Source organism: Agelaius tricolor, unplaced genomic scaffold (assembly GCF_023055355.1).
Source record: "Agelaius tricolor isolate 1412-34295 unplaced genomic scaffold, bAgeTri1.0.p SCAF_35, whole genome shotgun sequence".
Classification (NCBI taxonomy): Eukaryota; Metazoa; Chordata; class Aves; order Passeriformes; family Icteridae; genus Agelaius; species Agelaius tricolor.
Genome location: NW_027269295.1, coordinates 133,621 through 153,966, shown reverse-complemented (window position 1 = coordinate 153,966; position 20,346 = coordinate 133,621). Strand labels below are relative to the sequence as shown.

Below are 20,346 nucleotides of genomic sequence, written 5' to 3'. Positions count from 1 at the left end.
GATCCTGAATACCTGGAAGAACTAAAATGAGCAAATCTTATGCTAAAGATCTGCCTTCAATTTAAATTGACTAAGTAATTTTATCCAGCTTTTCTAAACCATCAAGAGATTTTAGGCAATGCAGTATGTAGAGAACACATTTCTACTCAGCATTACCACCCCTGGTGTTACCAATACAGCAGGAGTTGACGGAGGGTATGTCACTGCCTTTCACTAACAGTAAGATGTATAAAATTTGAGGCTGTTTTCAGGAAAGGAGCCATATGGAGCTGTGCTCTCTGGTTCTGCAGCCTGTGGTGCTCCTGTGCAGGAGCTCCTTTGCTCCTTTGCAAAACACAATCTGTACTGCCAATGGTCCCAATACTGACCACAAACACCAGAGTACTTTGTAGATGTTGCCCCCCTGTAGTGAAAGTCTGACCAGGCCTGGTTAAACAAATCTATCTTGACTGATTCTTGAATAAAATACAGTCAGACAGTAAACACCAGATTCACACAATACTCACTCTCGAGGCAACAAAAGACCAGTGTGATTCTATGAGGCTGGGTTCCCCACATCTACCCTGCAGGGCTCACAGATATAAATGAGGGCACGGTTTGATCTAATGCAACCAGCACTTTTCTCACTAATAAGGAGTGAAGACTTATCTACATGTGTCCAGTTTAAACGAACACCACCCTCCATGAGCAGGCACCAGCCCTTCATGTCTCTTCTCAGACAGGAAGGCAAAGGGTGGGAGTGTAAAGCCCTCCTGCATGGATGAACCCTGTTTTGCCTCACTGTGTCCCTGCAGCACCAACAGCCCTCAGTGCCAGCCCTGATCCCAGGTGTCTGCTGCCTTCATTTCCAACCAACGGATCAGAAAAATACCTTTAAAAATACGGCTTTATCAAAAGGGAGGGGTGAAGTTAGGTGGCTGAGACCTTCAAAAGATTTGCTGTGATCCTGGTAGATGAGAACACGTTTTTGTTTTTCAGTTTCTTCCTTTTTGCCTCTTTAAGGGGAGCTCCTGGAGGCACAGTATGTAACCACAGAATCACAGAAGTTTGTGTTGAGAGGGACGTTAAAGCCCACGTTGTTTCAGTCCCTCTTTGAAAGGCAAGGACATCTTTCAGTAAACCAGGCTGCTCAAAGACCCATCCAGCCTGGCCTTGAACACTTCCAGGAGTGGGGCAGCCACAACTTTTCTGGGCAATTTGAGGCAGTTTGATCAGTGTCTATAACAGTGTCTATAATTGTCCTGATGCTCTCGGGGGAGGGCATAAAGTCAATGGGGTGGTTCCTCTTAAGCAGCTGAACTACTTTATCCTCAGACATCCTGGGAGTATCACATTTTCTATTTCTCTCTAGTGTTTCCTCAACAAAGAAGAGTAATTGTTTGACTTACAAAGGCCTGTTCCTAAAACTCCAACTGAGATTAGAAAGTCATACTGTGATCTGATGATTCAGCTTTGCTATTTCTGCCTCTTAAAATACTATTTGGCATCACATAGACACTGCAATGAGAAATCAGGACTTTTCTTTAATGGTGGAAAATGAGGTAGAAGAGAATTCAACTCACTCTCATGGAAACTTGTATAAGCAATTCCTCACTGCGAGAAAGAAAATATTTGAGGAAAATGTAGAGAGATTTCAGTCACTGGTGATGCTCTTTCTGCTTCAGTGACACTGCAGATTTTAAGACAAGACTGAGCCTAGGTTTAACTCACAGCAGTTTAAAGGGTATTCTGATTTCAACTAGTTTATGTCTTCTAGGGACCAGTGTGCATGTCCATGCTCACGTTGTTTGTTAGTACTCAGGTACGGGGGTGCCCTCTCCATTGCCAGGCTGATTTGATACACCCTCCATTGCCAGGCTGCCCCACATCTCATCAAGGGACCATAGGAGATCAGCATCTTGTCCTGGAGCAAGAGAAAGGCTGAGACACTGAGTTGTCACTGAATTTACCCCACCACCTGAGGTTCACACAGCTCCTCTCAGTACAGCCTCATGCCACCATGCTGCCCATGTCAGCCTTGGGCAACCCAATGCCACAGAATTCTTACACGGTGCTCAAAAGGGGCTGAGGGGTCTCTGATGGTTTTCTTCATCCTTAAACCATCCCATGCAGTAAGTGCAGGCTGGTGATAGACGCTCATTTCATTTGGGCGTTCATGTTTGCTGAGGGAATCACTCCCATGGGAAAAAAGGCAATCTTCCATTGGAAAACTGGCCAAGGACCTAGCTCAGAAAGCAAACATCTTGAGTAAGAAACTACGGCTTATGATGGATTCTTGGGAGGAGTTGGTTTCAGTTATTTGGCAGATTAAAATCAGGCTTTGGAAAAATACTGCAAGTGCCAAATGAGTTCTCTTCAAATTTCAACTCTAAAATACCCAGTATGTCACCATATAGGGCACCTCCTAAAGGCAAACCAAAACATAGTAGCTGTACCTTATCCCACTTTTCTCTTCTACTGACAACAAATACACTAAAATCTACCTAATAAAAGTGCTAAAAGACATCTACCTTCAACTAAAAGCTTTTTAGAATTTCAGCTTGACTAGTGAATAATCAAACTTCTCCTGATGCAAAGGAAATGTTTTGTCATTTCTTTTCCCAGGGAGTTCACCCAAGATGGCCCCACCCCAGTCACACTCAACTGAGAGCATCCAAGAGGAGAATGAGAAGCAGGAGGAAGATGGGGCCCACATTCTCCTCATTCAACTCTGGAGACATGCTGCTGGTTAGGCTGGGGAGGATTGCTCAAGGACAGCCCAGGGCTGCTGGGGGGAATGGGAACAGGCAGGAGGAATTCCACATGGGTGCTCTTCAGGTATCTCCTACACACATGACCATGAGACATCCACGTGAACCCTCATCCAGAGGAGTGAGGAGGCTTTGGATGATGCAGCAGTGTATTTTAATTCATGTGCAATAATATAATCTCTAAACTAGTCGCCACTTACAGATATTCTGGTTATACTCAAATAATGAGCTTACATACTTGTGCAGGAAATAAATTTATTTAACAGGATCCGGAACCATGGATAATAGTACTTACTGACTCACAGGCTTATTTGGAAAAATTAGGAGGTGAAAACAAATCAAAGCATTTGCCCGTCTATAAAATTAATGTAGTATTTTACCTATTTCACAGCAGCATCAGCAAGCTTCATGTCTATAATGATCAACAGTGGGACTACCTACACAGGCATTTCTGTGCTGTCTTTGCCAAAACATTTTGTAAAGGTGACTGTCAAAATACAGTTTGAACTACAATCTAAAAAACAGTGTTAAAAATGGGGCAAGAGTTTAATGAATTTTTTAAAAAATCAAAAAAACCAACAAAGAGCAAAACACAATTCTCTCTCAAAACCTATGAGTACTTGAAATTATGGAAAATTCCTGTATCAGCATCTAATGCTTTAACCTATTCCTGTGAATAGACTGACACTCCCATACAAGCGCAGACACAAAGGACATATGAATCCTGAATAGGTGCACTCATTCAATCAGCAGTTCTATGGGATTCACATTCAGATGTTATGTAAATACATAAGAAACTCAATTTGTGACCATGTGTCAATGGGAAACTGGGCACAACAAACATACATAAAAAGCAGATGAAGTATAAGTGCATATATTTTAAAATTAGATTCAAAGCCTAATACAAAAGGTAATAAATCCTGCCTTCTCCCTGTCTGTCAAAAATCCTTCATAGATGTGTCACCTACTTCTAAAAGGGTAAACTAAAAAAACCGCAAACAACAATGCTCTTTTACTTAGTTGCAGCATGACTGCAGTACCTTAATGGATTTGGAACATTTAAATTCCCAGTCGATTATTCTGAATTAGATCTCATTAGTGTTGACAACTGTCCCTCATGCCACAAGACAGTGGATCCGTTCTGCCAAATGCAGGGTGATGCTCTAAAATAAGCAGAGCAGGGATGGTGAAGGAAGAATCCAGGCATGGGCTTGTGAAACAAGGAGGGTGGAAAGAGAAGAAACCTTATTTAGAGCAATTTCCATATCCCAATGAAGTCAAATACATACCCTTGTGTTCCTCTGTGTGGGTTTTTAGTAACAGCAAATACTCTGCACAGACTCTGCCCTTTAAATAAACAGCAATTTACCTACTCTTTGATGAGACAAAAACTGGGTTTGGGTTTTGGTGAGTTTTCTGTGTCATCCAAGACACAGGTTCAGTAAGATCACTGTGCTTCTTCCCCTTGCTCACCCACAGAAATGGTACTAAATTATCCCTGACTTCAGCATCTTCCATGGTGGTAGGCAAACAACACTGAGACAACAGAGGTGAGACTGATGGCTTAAATTAATTTCAATATTGCTACTCTGGGCCCAAATTCTATCTGCATATAGTGTCAAAACAATTTGTTAAAATAAGAAGAGGGACAGCCTGCACCAGGTTCCTGCACAGATGGGCTGAAAAAAGCAGGAGCTCAAGAGAAGGTATTTTGGCAGACAAAGAACACAAGTGTGACCCTCATCTGCAACTACATTTCACCATCACAAGCTGAGATACGAGTCCAGTGCTGTTCCAAAACCATAATTAAAATCAGATTTCAGGAGGAAGCATCATAAGTTGCTTATTATTTCTGGAATCTCTAGGTATTAAACATGTCCCCAGACTACTCGTCAGTACAAAGCTGCTGGAGAAAGCCCCCTCCTCTTTTCCCTAATTTTTTTAACCACCACAACAATTACGTCTGCAGAAAAAGAGTTTACAGACACAGTAAGTTTTTAAGGCTTCTGAAGCCACTTACAAATTCAGACAAAAGCGTCAGTCTGAAGATTTCACCCTTTTCCAACAGCAATGAGAGGTTACACAAACAGAAGTTCAAGTGCCACCCCTTTGATGGTTTCTGTGGCTGCAGTAGCCCACGGTCATGAAGGGGAAAGGATGTCCATGGAGACACCTACCTACATCCATGCAGAAAACCATACTCCCCCTTAGCTGCTGATTTAATTTTGCTCATCTCCTGGCATCTTCTCAATTCCTGCAGCCAGGCAAGACTAAGAGTTGCTGAAAACAAGTCCCAGGGCAGGAGCTGTGCCTGTAGTCATCATGACTGTCCTAGAGTACTGGGCTATGGCTTGGTCACTTCCCTCAGTGGGAGGAGCATCAGCCAAAAGTATTTTTTTTAAACTTATATTTATTTTCTTTAAGATCAGCACCCAAGAACTGCTGAACTTTGCTCAGCAGCTTTTAGGGATCCACCAGAAAAATTGGAAAAATCCATCAACAACAGGAGTTAGAGCAGGCAACCCCATCCCACCTGGAGAAGACAGAAAAGAGCCGAGGTGTTATGAAGACTCTCAGAAGCCTTCATGCTCCCACAGCTGAGGTAACGGGGATGCAGGCCCACCTCCTTCAAGCACACATCTGGATTGCATTAGTGTCATTCCCAGCCCTGCCTCCCCTGATGGACAGATGCCTGGAACTGGCAATGGGGTCATCTGCTGGCGTGAGTGCCGACAACTCAGCTGACTGCAAGAAAGGAGCCAGGAGGCTGGAAAAGGACATTTTGCCCCAAATAGCAACGACAGCATCCCTGAAATTATTTTTGATGGAAAGGTAAAAAATTGTCTCACACAGTTTTTATGTTTGAGGTAAGGCCCAGAGCATTCAAAAGAAATCAGTAATCATGGCAGAATGCTGAATGGTGGCAATCTACCAACTCTGAAATTAAATTCTAACTTTCCACACAAATCCTTTCAGACTGTCTATTTATATATTTAGTAATAAAAAACATATTCATGACTACTGTCAGCTGTAACAGTTCTATCATAGTAACAACACTACTAACTTACCGGGATCAGTAGCTTCATTGCTGATAACTTTACTAAAATTATTCTAAATTTTTTTTACAAAAAAAATTAGATAAAACTCTCAAAGAGCTCTACAAACTGAGGATGTACCTGATAGAAAAAGCATCCACATTCAGATGTAAGATTCTGAATCAAAGTGTTTACATGATGATCTGATCTAGTGCGTGGCATCCTGTCCATGGCAGAGGGGTTGGAATTAGATGGTCTTTAAGGTCCCTCCCAACAGAAACTATTCTGGGATTCTGTAATACATCATGACCCCTAATTAGTATAGTTTTGAGGCTGAGGTTTTTAAGGACTCAAAGCAAAATATTTTTACATTCAACTAGAACTTTCAATTATAGATTGGATTAGTCTCAAGGAATGATTTCTTTCCAATTAAAACAAAAAAAAAAAAAACCATAGCTGTAATACTGGCAGAATGGACATACTGCCAGACCTTTATTTCTTTCATGTAGTTCCAATTCAGCACCAGTCACAAGCTTTACTTAACACAGGCAATTCATGCTCTCACTTTTGATATTCTCTTTTACAGGTATGTTGTGGCTGAATATTATGAAAAGCTCAAGAACCTGCTGATGTGAAGCTTAAACTAGCAAAGTACCAGAGTTATACTAAGCAGAACAATCAGAGTTATATTAAACAGAGCAATATATATCAATGAGCTAAAATGGTACTATTTTAAGGGATAAAATGTTGAGGAAGAGCTTAATAGATATTAATTTATTCTCTTTCAGTCATCCAAGAACGTTTATGAGTCATGACAAGGGATGAAGGATGATGCAGTTTAAAACTAAAGCGTGAGAGTAAACTGCACTTTTAATTGGGAATTCAATTTTTCTCCATCAACTGCAAATATCAGAATACAGCTTGTCTATCATTTAACGGTGAAGACAGACAAACAAATGGGGAGCCTTGTCAAGTTCTTTTTTTTCTTAGTTAGTTATTTAATTTTGTCTTCATAGGTTAAGAAGTAGTATCTACATTCTGTCAGTGTCTGGTATTTCATCCTCAAAAACATGTTGCTGTGGTCTAAAGTACTATGAGTACTGAATTTTATATCAAATTTATATCAAATCCCCTTTAACTGGCTGTACCACGATTTTTAAGACTGCCAGAAAACACCTGTTGCAATTCTGCCTACCTGTGTTTTTGTAAGTGTCTTTTTTGTAATCTGATTTCTGGTAATGACTATGATAAAGATGTTGCTAATCTCAGACTGGACAGTACTTTTCCTCAAATGGGAAAAAAAATAAAAGCGAGGAAAATAATGAAAAAGTTCTAAACCTAACTTGTAACATAAAATCTGAGCTGAGGAAGAATTCAGTGTTAAGAGGAAGTATGAGAGTGGCAGATGCTCCCCAAAAATCTAAGGAGCTGGGTTAACCAGTAGCATTTCAGACACAATCCTCAAGTAAACCTCCTTACAATTCAAATCTCTCTGAAAGGAACCACCCCTAATACCTTTCCTTTGTCCATAGGGCCCAGCCAGGCCCATCAGCACCAACCTGGACGTGATTTTGAATGACAGCTGGACCATCCACAGGGAAACAGGGAAGGATTCAGTGAGTGATGTCTAAATCTCCCAAGGAATGTCATACAGCGAGAACTTGGCATAAACGGAGTTCAGTGATGGATAAACATGTATTGCTGGCTAAGTCTCATCATGGAGTTGCCTTTTTGAGTTTTGCCTCTAAATTGCCACCAGCTCTGGCTTTGCCATCAAATATACTTACTCAGAAGTGCATTTAGTGTAAAATAAACACAGACTAGGATAACATACTGCCCGTCTATGTCAATTCATTTCTCTCCCAAAGAAGAAACAGACCAAGCACATAGCCCAGGCCACCCTGCCACAGGTGTGTATCATTGTACAAAAGCATGATCAACACTGTAATTTACACAAAGTGGGGGCAATGCTCCCCTCACTCCTCAAGAATCCAAGCTGCAGAATGTTCTGTCTCCCCTGCTAGATCAAGGTGCTTTAAAACTATCATAAACAAACATGGCTGATTTAAAATAATCATTTCATCCTGAAAGGGACACATCTCTCTTTTTTATGCTTGAGTAAATAAAAATTGGCATGATTGATTTTGCTGAAGGTTTTGCTAAAGTGATGCAAAAATTTTAACTCAGCCAAAGAAGGTGATCAAGAGTCTCACCCTCAGCATTGAGCTTTCTCCTATACATCTGCTCTCAGTTTAACCAGTTTAACTCTCTGCAAATGATACAAGGATCTGTTTTTTCATGCTTTCATGAGCCTGCCCTGAGGTCTGAGCCCAGGTCTGGGATGAGATAGCTCAGTGCACCGTAGGGAGACTTGTAGTTCAGACAAAAGTAGAACTTTTATGCTTCCCTTTGTTATTAAGCAGACACTCCAATTGGGCCTCATCACTTCACTTGGAAATAAAGAATTACAAATGAAAAGGACCTATACTTACAAAATGTTTATGCTCTTATCACACTTGATATCCACACCAGAATGTTAATCATAACAACCCTGAGCAACCCTGTGGAGCGTCAACAGGCTTTTGGTATATGGCTTTGTTAGGTAGGAGTGAAAGGGTGAATAATAATATTCACAGCTTCCCTGCAGTCATGAAAATGTAAATATTTTTTTAAGTGCTTACAAGACAAACCTACAGTAAATCTGAAAAATGTTCCCCATAATATTTAAACTGAATCTTCCTCTTTGATCTAACCTTAGAGTGTGGCAGTTAAGTGATCCATTTATTCTACTTCAAAATCTCAGTCCTCTCTTTTAGGGCCAGGACTAACTAACAGGATGGATAATTTGGTTTCTCCAGAAATATTTTTCTGATTTAGAATGATTAAATATAACATGTACTTCTGCTGAGCCCTCAGCCAAGATTTGGAAAGCAGTGGTAAAGAAGTCACAGGTGAGATCTCAATCCCATTCAGACAGAGAAAACTGATATTCTAGGGTATTTTTATCAACCTGCTCTTAAAAAAACAGAAGAGAGAAGATAGTTCAGTCATCTGAGCACAGGTTCTAAACACTGCTTCTAAATACATTTCCAGGAGTAATGAAAATAAAAGAATTAAGTTATTCCCTACAGCAAAACAGAGCAGGACAAGAAGCAAAGGTCTGCCATGGGAAGAGGATCAGTCTCTAGACACCAGCCAGTGGAAGAGCAATGAAGCAGATTGAGCCTGACAAATTTCAAGTTCAGCCAGATCCTTTCTGCCCATCTGCAGATTCCCCTGCACCACTGCAAACATGCCTTTGACACCCACAGCATGAGAACACTCTGTAGAGAAGTCTTAACTGCCAAGTCTCATCTCAGAGGTGAAGAGGATGAGGATGGGTGTATTTTGGGATTCCTGTATTACCATCTAGGTAGATTATCTACAGTTACCATCTGGAGTTACGGCATTTTTTAATGGAAAAACAAAATGAAAATCCCTTCATATACCATCAAAGTGCACAAATAGAACATAATTATTGTCACACAGGCAGCAATAGGAGTCCCTGTGGCTCCTTTCCAGCATGATTTATAATTTTATATTTCTTGTAATTTTACATCCCTGGCAAAAAAAAAAAACCAACTAAATAAAACATATCAAAGCAGTTCTCCACATATCTCAACCTCAGGAATGCAGCTTTTCTAGTCATAGAGACCAGAGAGCAAGCATCTGTGTTCACACAGCTAATTAAAGTGCAAGAAAAACCTCTTTTATATCTGACTTGCGAAGCTGATAACATGTAAGTTATAACTTGTATGAGACATGATAAACTCTGTCCTTCACAGAGGGAAATGCACTTCCAATGTGACTCACTACACAGATCTCAGGGCATAGCAGCTTCTAATCAGAGGCAGCTCCATAATGGACTTGTTGAGCAGTGACATTTCCTACACCACTTGGCACAGGGTGAATGATGATGCTGTTGTGGTTAAACCAGACAAGGTTCAATACTAATACAAGGAACAAAATGTTGGGGTTTTGACTGCATTAAGCCAGAATTTACAAACATGAACCTGAAATGTTTGACAGATATTGAAAGAAAAGCCATCAGGAGAACATTGCCCCCAAGATGGGGAAAGGATCATGGGCTTCAAGCTTAAATATTGTTTGTTTTCTAAAAACTCACTTTCACATCACCTTTGGAGAAAATTACTCATTGCTAGTCAATTAAAGAAGAGAAGTGGCAATGGTTGCAATCAGTGTCCAAGAGGCCCATTCATATCAGACACAGAGATGGTGGGATTAGTGCACAATGCTCCCTCCAGCTCCTGCGGCTCTAGCCCCCTGGCGAGGAGCTGACATCAGAGGATAAGACAACTCCATTAGGAGCCCGTATCACTTCTCTGCAGTGTTCTCCACAAGCAGATGGAGCAGCTATTTAGCCAAATGCACCGTGACTCCAGCTTTATACATGAGCATGTGGGATGTTTCCTAATGTGGGGCAAGGAACAATGTACTCCGATTTATCAACTGTCCCGCATGCAATTAAAGATGCAGATAAATAATTTGGGGGTAAAGACCCATCAACTGAGCTGAAAAGCAGCAAGGCATGAGGGGTCAAGTGTTTCTGCAGGATTTATATTTACCAAACAGAGCTGCATGCAAAGGAATGTCTGGGTTGAGCTGTGGCAGAATGTGGCCTGGGCAGGAGTGAGCTGGAGAACCAGTGATTGCTTCATTTCAACTGAAACAAATTTCAATGTGGAGTTAATAAAACAACCCTCTTTATTGCCCTAAGAAACAAAACATATATGCAGTTAGAGCCATATAATTTCCTCCTAACACACATTTTGATCTGAGGAGAATGCGCAGTATCACCATTTTTCTGTGCATTCTACAAAAGGCCTCTAATACCTTAGAACAATTTAATCAACATCCCATGCAGGCAGTGAATAGATAATTGAAATATAAGTACTGTCATCCATATCCCCTTTGGGAAAGAGACACAGTAAGCATTATATCATTGCATTAGACCATCCTTTGATGTGAGTTTTATTCTCATTAAACTATGTTTTAGCCCCAAGGTTTCTCCCTCCAAACCTCTCTGTGACATGACCATGCCAGACAAAAAAAAAAATTTAAATGCCCTGCTGTTCAAAAGGCAAGAAGTACATTTTTACAAGCAATTGTACATGTCAAAAATATAAAGCTGCCTTTTTAATTTCTTGTTTACCAAACACAGTCAATGACAGCTCCCGGAAAATACAGGGTGGAAAAAAAACAAAATGAAGGCAGGAGGGTGGTGGTGGGGAAGGAATGCATTGACTTGTTTTTAAATAATAAAGCCTGAATACAAGCAGGATAGGAAATTCTTGAAAAGGTTTCTGTGATGGTGTCTGCTTTGAATTGTGCCCTGTTTAAACAAGAGGAAAGCCTCCCACTGAAAAAAGAAACATTTTTATCATTCAAAAAGATCTCAGGGCAGTCCCTTTAAAATGAGGTATTTTCTAAACAAAGCATCAGAATGTTCCCCTGCAGGGAATAAGCATCTGATCTCTTAAAAATTATTATTCTTGAAGAACTGTAGATTTATGGAGTTTTTGTTTTATTTGTTTTAACTTAAGTAGAATGAAACCTGTCTGAAATGACCACCCAAGGGAGCAGAGCCACCAGCTAAGCAGGGGCTGAGCTCTAAAGGGGACCCAAAGTTGTACCAAAACCCCTGGGGAGGTTTCAAATCTCTGGCTTAACCACAGCTAGCAAAACCCTTAATGCAGGTCTCTGCGTAAGCCTAGGACATGGATTTTCCTTCACTTTACATCCATGCAGCTCCACTAATATCAGTAGGAACATTCCTGATTTACATTAATGTTAAGCAAAGAAACAAGCTAATTACCCTGAGTTATCCACAGTGACTACAGGAGAAATTTTGTTTTAAAAGCACACATTTTTTCAGTGTGAACTGGTTTTGTTACACTTGTAATAGTAGGTCGGCTACAGGCAGCAGAGTGAAAAACTCAGCGTTACATAGAAATAGTCCAGTCACAATGTGCTTCTGAATAAATAAAATTTCACGTGTTGCAGTTTTCTACTAGTTTATGAACATCCAACTTTCATCTCTGTAATTGTGACTATAATCCACAAATATAAGCCATTGGTGAGAAACAGTACTAGCGCAGGAGCCCTTTTGGGTCTGATTCTTCAAGAGTCTGGCCTATAGTTCAAACTGAGCCAAGTCAACACTCCACTCAGAAATATCAATAAGTAGAAGTGTTACTGTCTCCATTAACTGCAGTAAACATCAACTGTGAACATGAGAAGTGGAAAGCTCACAGACAGAACACGGCTCCTTGGGCATTGCTAAGGGAAAAGGTTAATGGAATTCTTGGAAAAAACATTCATCTAACAACACAAATATTTATTTCTGTTGAAGCATTCAAGACATTATTAGCTGTGTTGTGCTGCCTGCTGCCATTTTAATAGACTTAAACATCTTACACGGGCATAGAAAAGTAGCTTGAGTACCAATAATCTGCATAAGGAGAATAGCAATAAATTCCACAGCATGTTAGTTTTGTCATAGAATCCCAAAATAGTTTGGATTGGAAGGGACCAAAAAGCTCATCTCTTTCCAAAACCCTGCCATGGGCAGGGACACCTTCCACTGTCCCAGGGTGCTCCCAGCCCTGTTCAACCTGGCCTTGGACACTGCCAGGGTTGGGGCAGCCACAGCTTCTCTGGGCAACCTGGAACTGGGCCTCCCCATCTCCACAGGGAAGAATTTCTTCCTAAGAGCTAACCTAAATCTACTCTTTTGCAGTTTGAAGCCATTATATTGAAGGGTTTTGAGACAAGACCTGGAGGAACTAGCTCTGACCTCAGAGCTGAGACTGCTGTGAGCAAGAGATGGGTCTTCATCTCTCCTGAGGCCTCTTTCAGCCTGGACCACCCTCTAAAGCTACCTGTATAATGCTTCATGGTCCAGGTAAGCAAAGGAGAAGCCCTAGGCCCACTTCCACGCAGCCACTGCTGAGTCCAAAGCCAAAGGACTGGGTACAGAAAACAGCTGTAAGTTGCAAAGTAGCGCAGGAGCAGAATTGAACAATGTCTACATGGCCATGAATTGGTTATTTAGAACATACTGTTGAAGGTCTTTTTTTCTTAAGATGAGAAACTATCCTTGTACAACTATGAAGTCTTTATGAGTGATTAGCACAGTGGATCCAGCAGTACTCTAAGTTCATATAACTGCCAATATTCAGAAGGAGTGTGTACAGGTAAAGGGTGATCAAACCTGTCCCTTTGCACAACATAACAGAGCAGGACACTTGTCACTCTTGAGGTTGATCTCACTCAGCTACTGCAGCTCATACCAGAGATTTGTTAAAATTAATCTGCAGGAAAATTAAATCCATTACCTTAAAAAGTAAGGGAATAAATCACACCCAACAGGAAATCATGAAAAGCTGCTGCCACTTCAGACAAATTTAAGATTGTGTGAGCATGTGAAATTTTTCCTCGTCAATGACACAAAATAAATTCATAGAAGGAAACAGTATCAGCTGTTATTATGATGCAGAACACAAATATGCTCAATGAGTTTAACACTGCAGTCCAAGTATAAAGAACATTTCAAGCTGTTCGCATTTCCAAACAAGACTTGAAGGGTCAGAGGAGGGAGGAAGATGTGGGCAGGCAGGATGATGGATGGCACTCAGTGGCACACTGTGTTTGGGTCTACTCCTGTTGTTTTTGCAACAGGATGTCTGTGATTATTCTCTGAATAGAGAATAAGGATGGTTACATCTCATGGCTCAAAGGGAACATTTTTTTCAGAGACTTACAAATTAAACAGAACATTGTAAAGCAAGGAGTCAATGAACTATCTGTGTTGTTTGTCACAGATCTCCCAACAGTGTCAGAAGATTCCCTGGAAGCACCAGAGGTGGGGACTGGCAAATAAGGTAAATATGCTCTAGTCCCTACATTCAGCAGCCCCAGCTCTGCAGAAACCATCTGTGCCATTGCCTTTATGGATTGTCCAGCCCAAACACATAAAATATAAAGCAGGGGCACACTGAGCCACTAAGTAATTCTTGGCCATCAAGACGATGCAATATAGAGACTTCACAAAGAATGGAGGAAAAGCCTCATACTTCCAGAGATCTTTGCAAAACTGGCTCCTGGCTCACAGGGAATGATGGACAGGTCAAAGCTGCCCAACTGAGACACTTCTTAAACATCACCAGTAAGAGAACAGTACTGTCTCCAGCCAGATGTCCACACCTCAAAGTGCAGCCTGGGCCACAGAGCCTTTCTCTGAAAGCTACTGATGTTCCTCATTAATGCCAAAGGAAACTTCCAGTCCTCAGCAATTCACAGAAAAGGGTGACATGTGGGGGTTTGGGAACCACATGAATGTGTACGCAGAGAAATTAACCTCTGAGAGGGACTTGTGTTTTCTCAAAGTGAAGGCCGCTGGCAGAAGGGAAGGGGAGAAATGTTGTTGGAAGCAAGATCACTTAGAATGGACAGCTGGTCTTAACCCTGAACAAACTGGGGGCTGAAGCTGCAAGTGGAGGCCACAAAGCAGAACATATGGGAATAGTTTCTCTACAAAAGCTTAACATTTCCTAATGAGCCACCTCTGTGAATTGTCTTACTTAAAATGGAGACACCAGCTCATCCAGGGACTGCGTGACCCAGTAATTCCAAGAACCTCGCTGGGGCTACCAGTTTGATTGTAGAACATACAAAGCATGTAAGAATTCTCTTTGTGATGACACAACCTCTAGAAAAACTCTCACTGGCCTCAGTGCAGTTTTCAGTGGGCAGAAGTCACATCAAAGCCACCACTGAAAGCCTTTCCAAGGAGGTGCAGAGCCAACATGATGGAGAGTTATCAGTCTTCTCTCTTAAAAAAGGATCTTAAGCTCAGAGCAAAAACTACTACCCATACTGTCCAGTTCTGTAACGACAACTATGCCAAATAAATAAAAAGCAAGGAAAGCAAGGAAAAAAGAGAATATATTTACAAAGAGTGCAAATGAAGATGGATTAGAAAATGATGTCTTGTTTGCACTGGATAGCACAGATGTTGTAACACAGCAGAATTTAAAAAGCAGCAAATGTTTCATTAAATGAAGCAGCTAAAGAGAAGAAAATGTCAGCACTGAAATGTCAGACAATTTTTGGGCAAGAACTCCCCAAACTTTCTGAATTGTTTCCCAGAGCCAAGACACCAGTCTCTTATGTACTGTATGTCCATCCCTCTCTTGCCTGGTCTTGACTGGTTTTAGCATAACCATTTACAGGTTTTATTTTAGCAGCCAGGAAGGTTAGAGTTCAAGGAACACCAAGAAATATGTGGCAAAATACAACAAGGTTAGATTACTTGCATTGGTTTATTCTCCTCTGACACACTACAGAAGAAATAACCCCAGTCAAGGTCTGAGTACTCCACGGTCTGCAGGGAGCAAGAGCAGCATTACTCAAGGGAAGTGACACTAAAGAACTTTAAATTAGCTGTTGACAGGCAGGTAGATAGATTGATGAGTGATTGCCCAATGTCCCCAACATTACCATTTTGTGGTGAAAGCAAATATGAAAGGGGGGGAAGTAAGAAAATCCATGAAATACGGTTTTGCCAATTTGTGGTGCATTCAGATGACAGTGAAGTTCTTTTAAGGACACTGGAAACATAAAATAAATTGCTTTCTCTGAATCAGAAGTTGACAGAAAGTTTCTGAGTTATATTTTTGACTCCAGAAGCACTGCAAGCCATGCTAGCAGACCATGATAAAAATAAAATAATAATAATAAAAAGAAAATCCCCCCATCATTTTTCTTCCTAATAAGTGTTCCTTCTCCCAGAGTGTAAGGACCACATGCAAGGGAGGCAGAAGTGCAAGTCCCCTGAACCACACAATTAAGCCTGACTTACTGTATATTCAAAAGATGCCCTCACTGCAGTGGTCTCTAAAATATCTTTTAAGTAAAATTAACTTGGAAATCTGCAATTAGCACCACCTTTGAGAACAAATCAGAACAAATTTATTGAAGCGCTCTAAATATTTACCACAAGAGTGAATTTACCCACAAGGTTCACTTGAGTATTTTGTCTCAATTTTCTTGTAGTTTCATCTATCATGTTTTTTTTCAGTCCTCCAAAGGTGATGGATAAAACACAGAAATAAATAGGACCAACTGTTCACAGAAGCCTAAGGGAAAACATAATTTTGTTATAAATACTCTTTGGCACAAATCATGGAAATGTAATACTAGAATTGTTTGTTGAATCATTTATGAATTGGGCCTTCAGTTTCAGTTTGCAAATAAGTTAGAGGATTTTTATTGATGTTCTTTTTCACTTTGCTTTTTTATTTGCCAAACAGCCTTTGAGAAACTAAACTGATACATTATCCAGAAAACAGAGGGAATTGAGGACTTTTTTTAAAGGAAATTCCTATGCTAATGAAAGACTTTTTTGGTGGGGGGAGGAATTTACTTGTAGATGATGATAAACTTTATGATAACAAATTTTTAAATCAATTTCCTAAGATGCCACAATGAGTTTTCAACCAGCTAAAGATGTAGAAGCAACACACATTTTTGTGTTTGTTCTTAGATGGGAAAATTTTAGGATTTACTATTACAAAACAAAAGATCAGTGGAACATAACTGCATGCTGCCACACCATACACAGAGTCATTACACATGAAGAACTATGTAATATGAAGGGAAATTCTACTGTATTGAGAAATTCAGTATTTTACAGCTGTGAGTGCCCAAACTGCTCACACAGAACTTATAAACGTGAAGAAATAGCAAGGAACAAAGAAGTGCATTTCTCCTAAATGTTTTGTCTCAAAGTGCTACTTTTCATCATCTGAAGAGGGAGAGAAACTTGGAAATAGATAAAAGGTTTATTCCTCCTTAGCCAGAGCAGGTGTGCATAGCCTTACCTGATCTGTCCTCGCACCAGTGGTCTGTTTTTAGTCCTGTTCATATTTGAGTCAAACGGAACCTCAAAGAACTGTAATTAAAAAAAAGAAAGGAAGAATCAGAATGAAAGGATACCGGAAAACATGCCATGCATGGAATGTCCTGTCTGCATCTGCAGGTGCTTTAGTCTCTCCTTTTAAAGGTTCAAGGATACAAGGAAAAGAGTAAATGGGTTTTATGCAGTTCTCATTGATTCTTTTGGCATCCCCTTAGAAAGAAAATCACCTGGAGGACAAAATAGTTTGCACAAGACCCCAAAAGTTCCTAATTTGAAGTACGGTTTGATTCCAAGTTCTTTTCTCAGCAAGTCTGACACATCTTTTAGATATATATTTGCATACACACATGAAAATCATGGAATTGTTATGGTTGGAAAAGATCTTTAGGATCATCCAGTCCAACCAGCACCACCACTATGTCCACCATTAAACCACATTCTCAAATGTCACATCCACAGGTTTCCTGAACACTTCCAGGTATGGTGACTCCACCACCTTCACTGGGCAGCCCCTTCCAAAGCCTGACAAGCCTTTCAATGAAGACGTTTTCCCTAATGCCCAACTGGAACCTCCCCCGGCACCAGTTGAGGCCATTTCCTCTCACCCTGTTCCTTGTTCCCTGACAGCAGAGCCAAATCCCCACCTGGCTGCACCCTCCTGTCAGGGAGTTGTGCAAAGCCAGAAGGTCGCCCCCTGGGATTCATTTTCTCCAGAAAATGATGATATAGATCACAGTTCTATATTAATACAAATTGTCCTTGCAAATGTTCTTTGAAGACCTTCTGGTCTTTAAAAGACAAATAGTAAGGTTTTTCCAGTATCACCTACCTTGCCAGAACCTATAACCCACCCCAAAAATCAATCAACTCTTGTAAAATGCTACTGGAACTGCTCTGAGCCTCCAGTTGGAGCAGGAGGGAGTGAACACACCATACAGTGTTATTTAATGTCACAACCCAATTTGACTTTAAACATGGCCTATGGGAAAACTCATGCTGGAAGGACAGGTCAGATCTTCTCAACTTCAACACTAACCTGGAAGTGTTGGATGTTTCACAAAGAACCTTTATAGGATACAGACACAAGTTTCTTCGGATCAAGTAAAGTACCTCACTTGGATCTGAAACAAGCGATTGCTTCCGACAGCTCAGTGTTTTGCTAATGGTTTGTTTCATTGTTGTATTTCAGAGGCAATTATGGTAAATGGAGGAAAAAAAGACATCTGACATCAGACTGGTAGAGCAATACAAGGGGAAAAAAAAACCTCTATAGGGCTAAAGTCTGTTCACCAGAAAATCACTGGGCTACGATTACTTTTTTTTGTAAGTCCCAGGTTTTATTTCTACTTGCAAAGGTCTGACTGCCTTGAGTTACTTCCAGTTTAAAACGGTGCAGGTGAAGAGCTTTTTGCTTATTTGACAGTATTTAAGCTTATACATAAAGGTATCTGTGTGCAATGGAAAAAATCAAAACAATGTACAAGTTTTAAACTCAATGTGTCTCAGACACAAAATGGCTAAAATGAAGAACAGTTGAATAGTCAAGAAAGACCTGTAAGAATTTAAACTTATGCAGTTGGGTTATCAATATAAGCTGATGATGCCATGCTTAGTGTATCAAATATTTCCATATATTTAATACAGCAATCAACCTCTGAACAGAATATAAATTTTGAACAAGAATTTCCTCTGCTGACTTAAGTTGTCAAAAAATGTCTGTGTCTATTGTATACAAACATGGCTGCTCCTGAAATTAAGACTACTACATGACTTCAGACTGAATTTTTTTGCTTTTTTAAATCTGACAATTTGAATAATCTGTTACTGTCAAGCACATGTATACAGCATGGCACTATACTTGCAATGGAACTAAACTTAAAAAAATCCTTTTACTTGCAATGCCCTAGACTCCTTCACTGAGCTAGCTGCTATTCCATGTCAGCAAGATGTCATTTATCAAACTTTCCTCATTTTGCTCCCAGATGTTCAGCAAAATTCTCTCTCCATTTGAAATTATTTTCCCCTGATATTCTTGAAAAAATGAAAAAAGGCATGCATCTCAAATATCATTCCATAAGAATGAAAGAGTGAAGTCAAACATATTATCTCATGTCAGGCCAACAGAGTCCTGCCTGTCTCAGCAAACAGTAAATTCAGTAAGATGAAGCCTGGATAAATAAATACTTTAGAAGCACTCAAGAGGCTTTTTCCCCAGGAAGTCTGAATGCACCAGTTCAGCTGGACATGGCAGAATATTATCTGCCCTCAGTATCTGGGAAACTGCCCTCAGTATCTGGGAGAAGGGCAGACTGAAGGTTAAATCTACACCATCTAAAAAGCCCTGAGTGACAAAACTTGGCAAAAGCTCTCAAGAACCTAACCTAAATTTTAATCAGCACGCATGAACATTTAAAACGTGACAATGGCAAACAAAAAAAAACACAGGCTAGCCAGTACTCTGTGGTTTATTTCTCTGGCAGGTTCATCATGCTTTTTGTGCAGATCTCATCTCATTAATATAGAGTAATTATATCTTAAGCATCTCACAGTTCCTAGCATAGCTGTCACATTACTGCTCAGAGCTGTTTACTCCCATGGCCTTTCTGTCCTTCAGCTTCTTTAGACTGGTTTCCACTTTGTTTATATGTGAAATGTTAAAGAATGCCTGATTTCAAACTACCTCTTGGAACCAGCAGTGCCTGCAGAAGGTGGCAAAGCACTCAGACCTTCCGGAGGGCTCACAGACTAATAATTTTATTAAGACTATGCCAAGATTTCTGTAACAACACCTTGCAGGTGCAGATTACTGATGTGGCACTTTCAGGACTATTGATAGTGAAAGAGGACAGTGTGTCCAGTGCCTCTGCAGGCGACTTCTGCTCCTTCCATCAGTTCACAGAATCACAAACTGTCCTGAGTGGGAAGGGACCCACAACGATTATCAAGTCCAACTGCTGCCTCTGCACAGACATCCCAAGAACCTTTCTCTGTGCCTGAGATTGTTGTCCAAACACTCCTTGAGCTATGGCAGCCTTGGGCTGTCACCATTCCCTGGGGAGTCTCCCTCTGGGTGTTGAACACCGAGACCACCAATTTAGTTTCCCAGACAGTGGCCTGACAATTTTCAGTTAATTAGGCCAGTGGAACCCTGAGCACATGCTGCATTTGCCATCCATGGTCCTGCAAGAGAGATCACATCTATTGAATTACAACAGTCCGACACCTTTACTCCCGTTCACATGAAAACACCAACAGAGCACACTAAGAGGAACAATATGCCATAGAGTTTATCAAACAGATCTGCCACACTTCAGCTAATAAACATCTTTCATGGACTACTTTGGATTTCGAGTGTATCAAGGACCAGCCTGGCTGCTGGCCCAGCTCTAATCAATGACATGTGGTGGAACCACAGCAGCTGAAACAGGCAACCAGCATGCCATGTACTGACATAACATCTTACTCTAATGCTAAACACGTATTTACAGCAGAACTGATAATCCCAGGAGTCTAAAGATGGAATGGAACCTTGCTATTAGAAGACAATTTAATTCAATGTAACTCTGAGGTTCTCCCACTG

The 20,346-nt window shown here is 40.6% G+C and overlaps 1 protein-coding gene across 1 annotated transcript in view; it reads right to left on the bottom strand.

Moving 5' to 3' along the window:
- Nucleotides 1-20,346, bottom strand: part of COX10 (cytochrome c oxidase assembly factor heme A:farnesyltransferase COX10) — a 95,857-nt gene that overhangs the window by 17,208 nt on the left and 58,303 nt on the right. Inside the window, exon 5 of the mRNA XM_071452618.1 lies at nt 16,729-16,799. Coding sequence (XP_071308719.1) covers nt 16,729-16,799 — 71 coding nt within the window. The remainder of the gene's footprint in view (nt 1-16,728; nt 16,800-20,346) is intronic.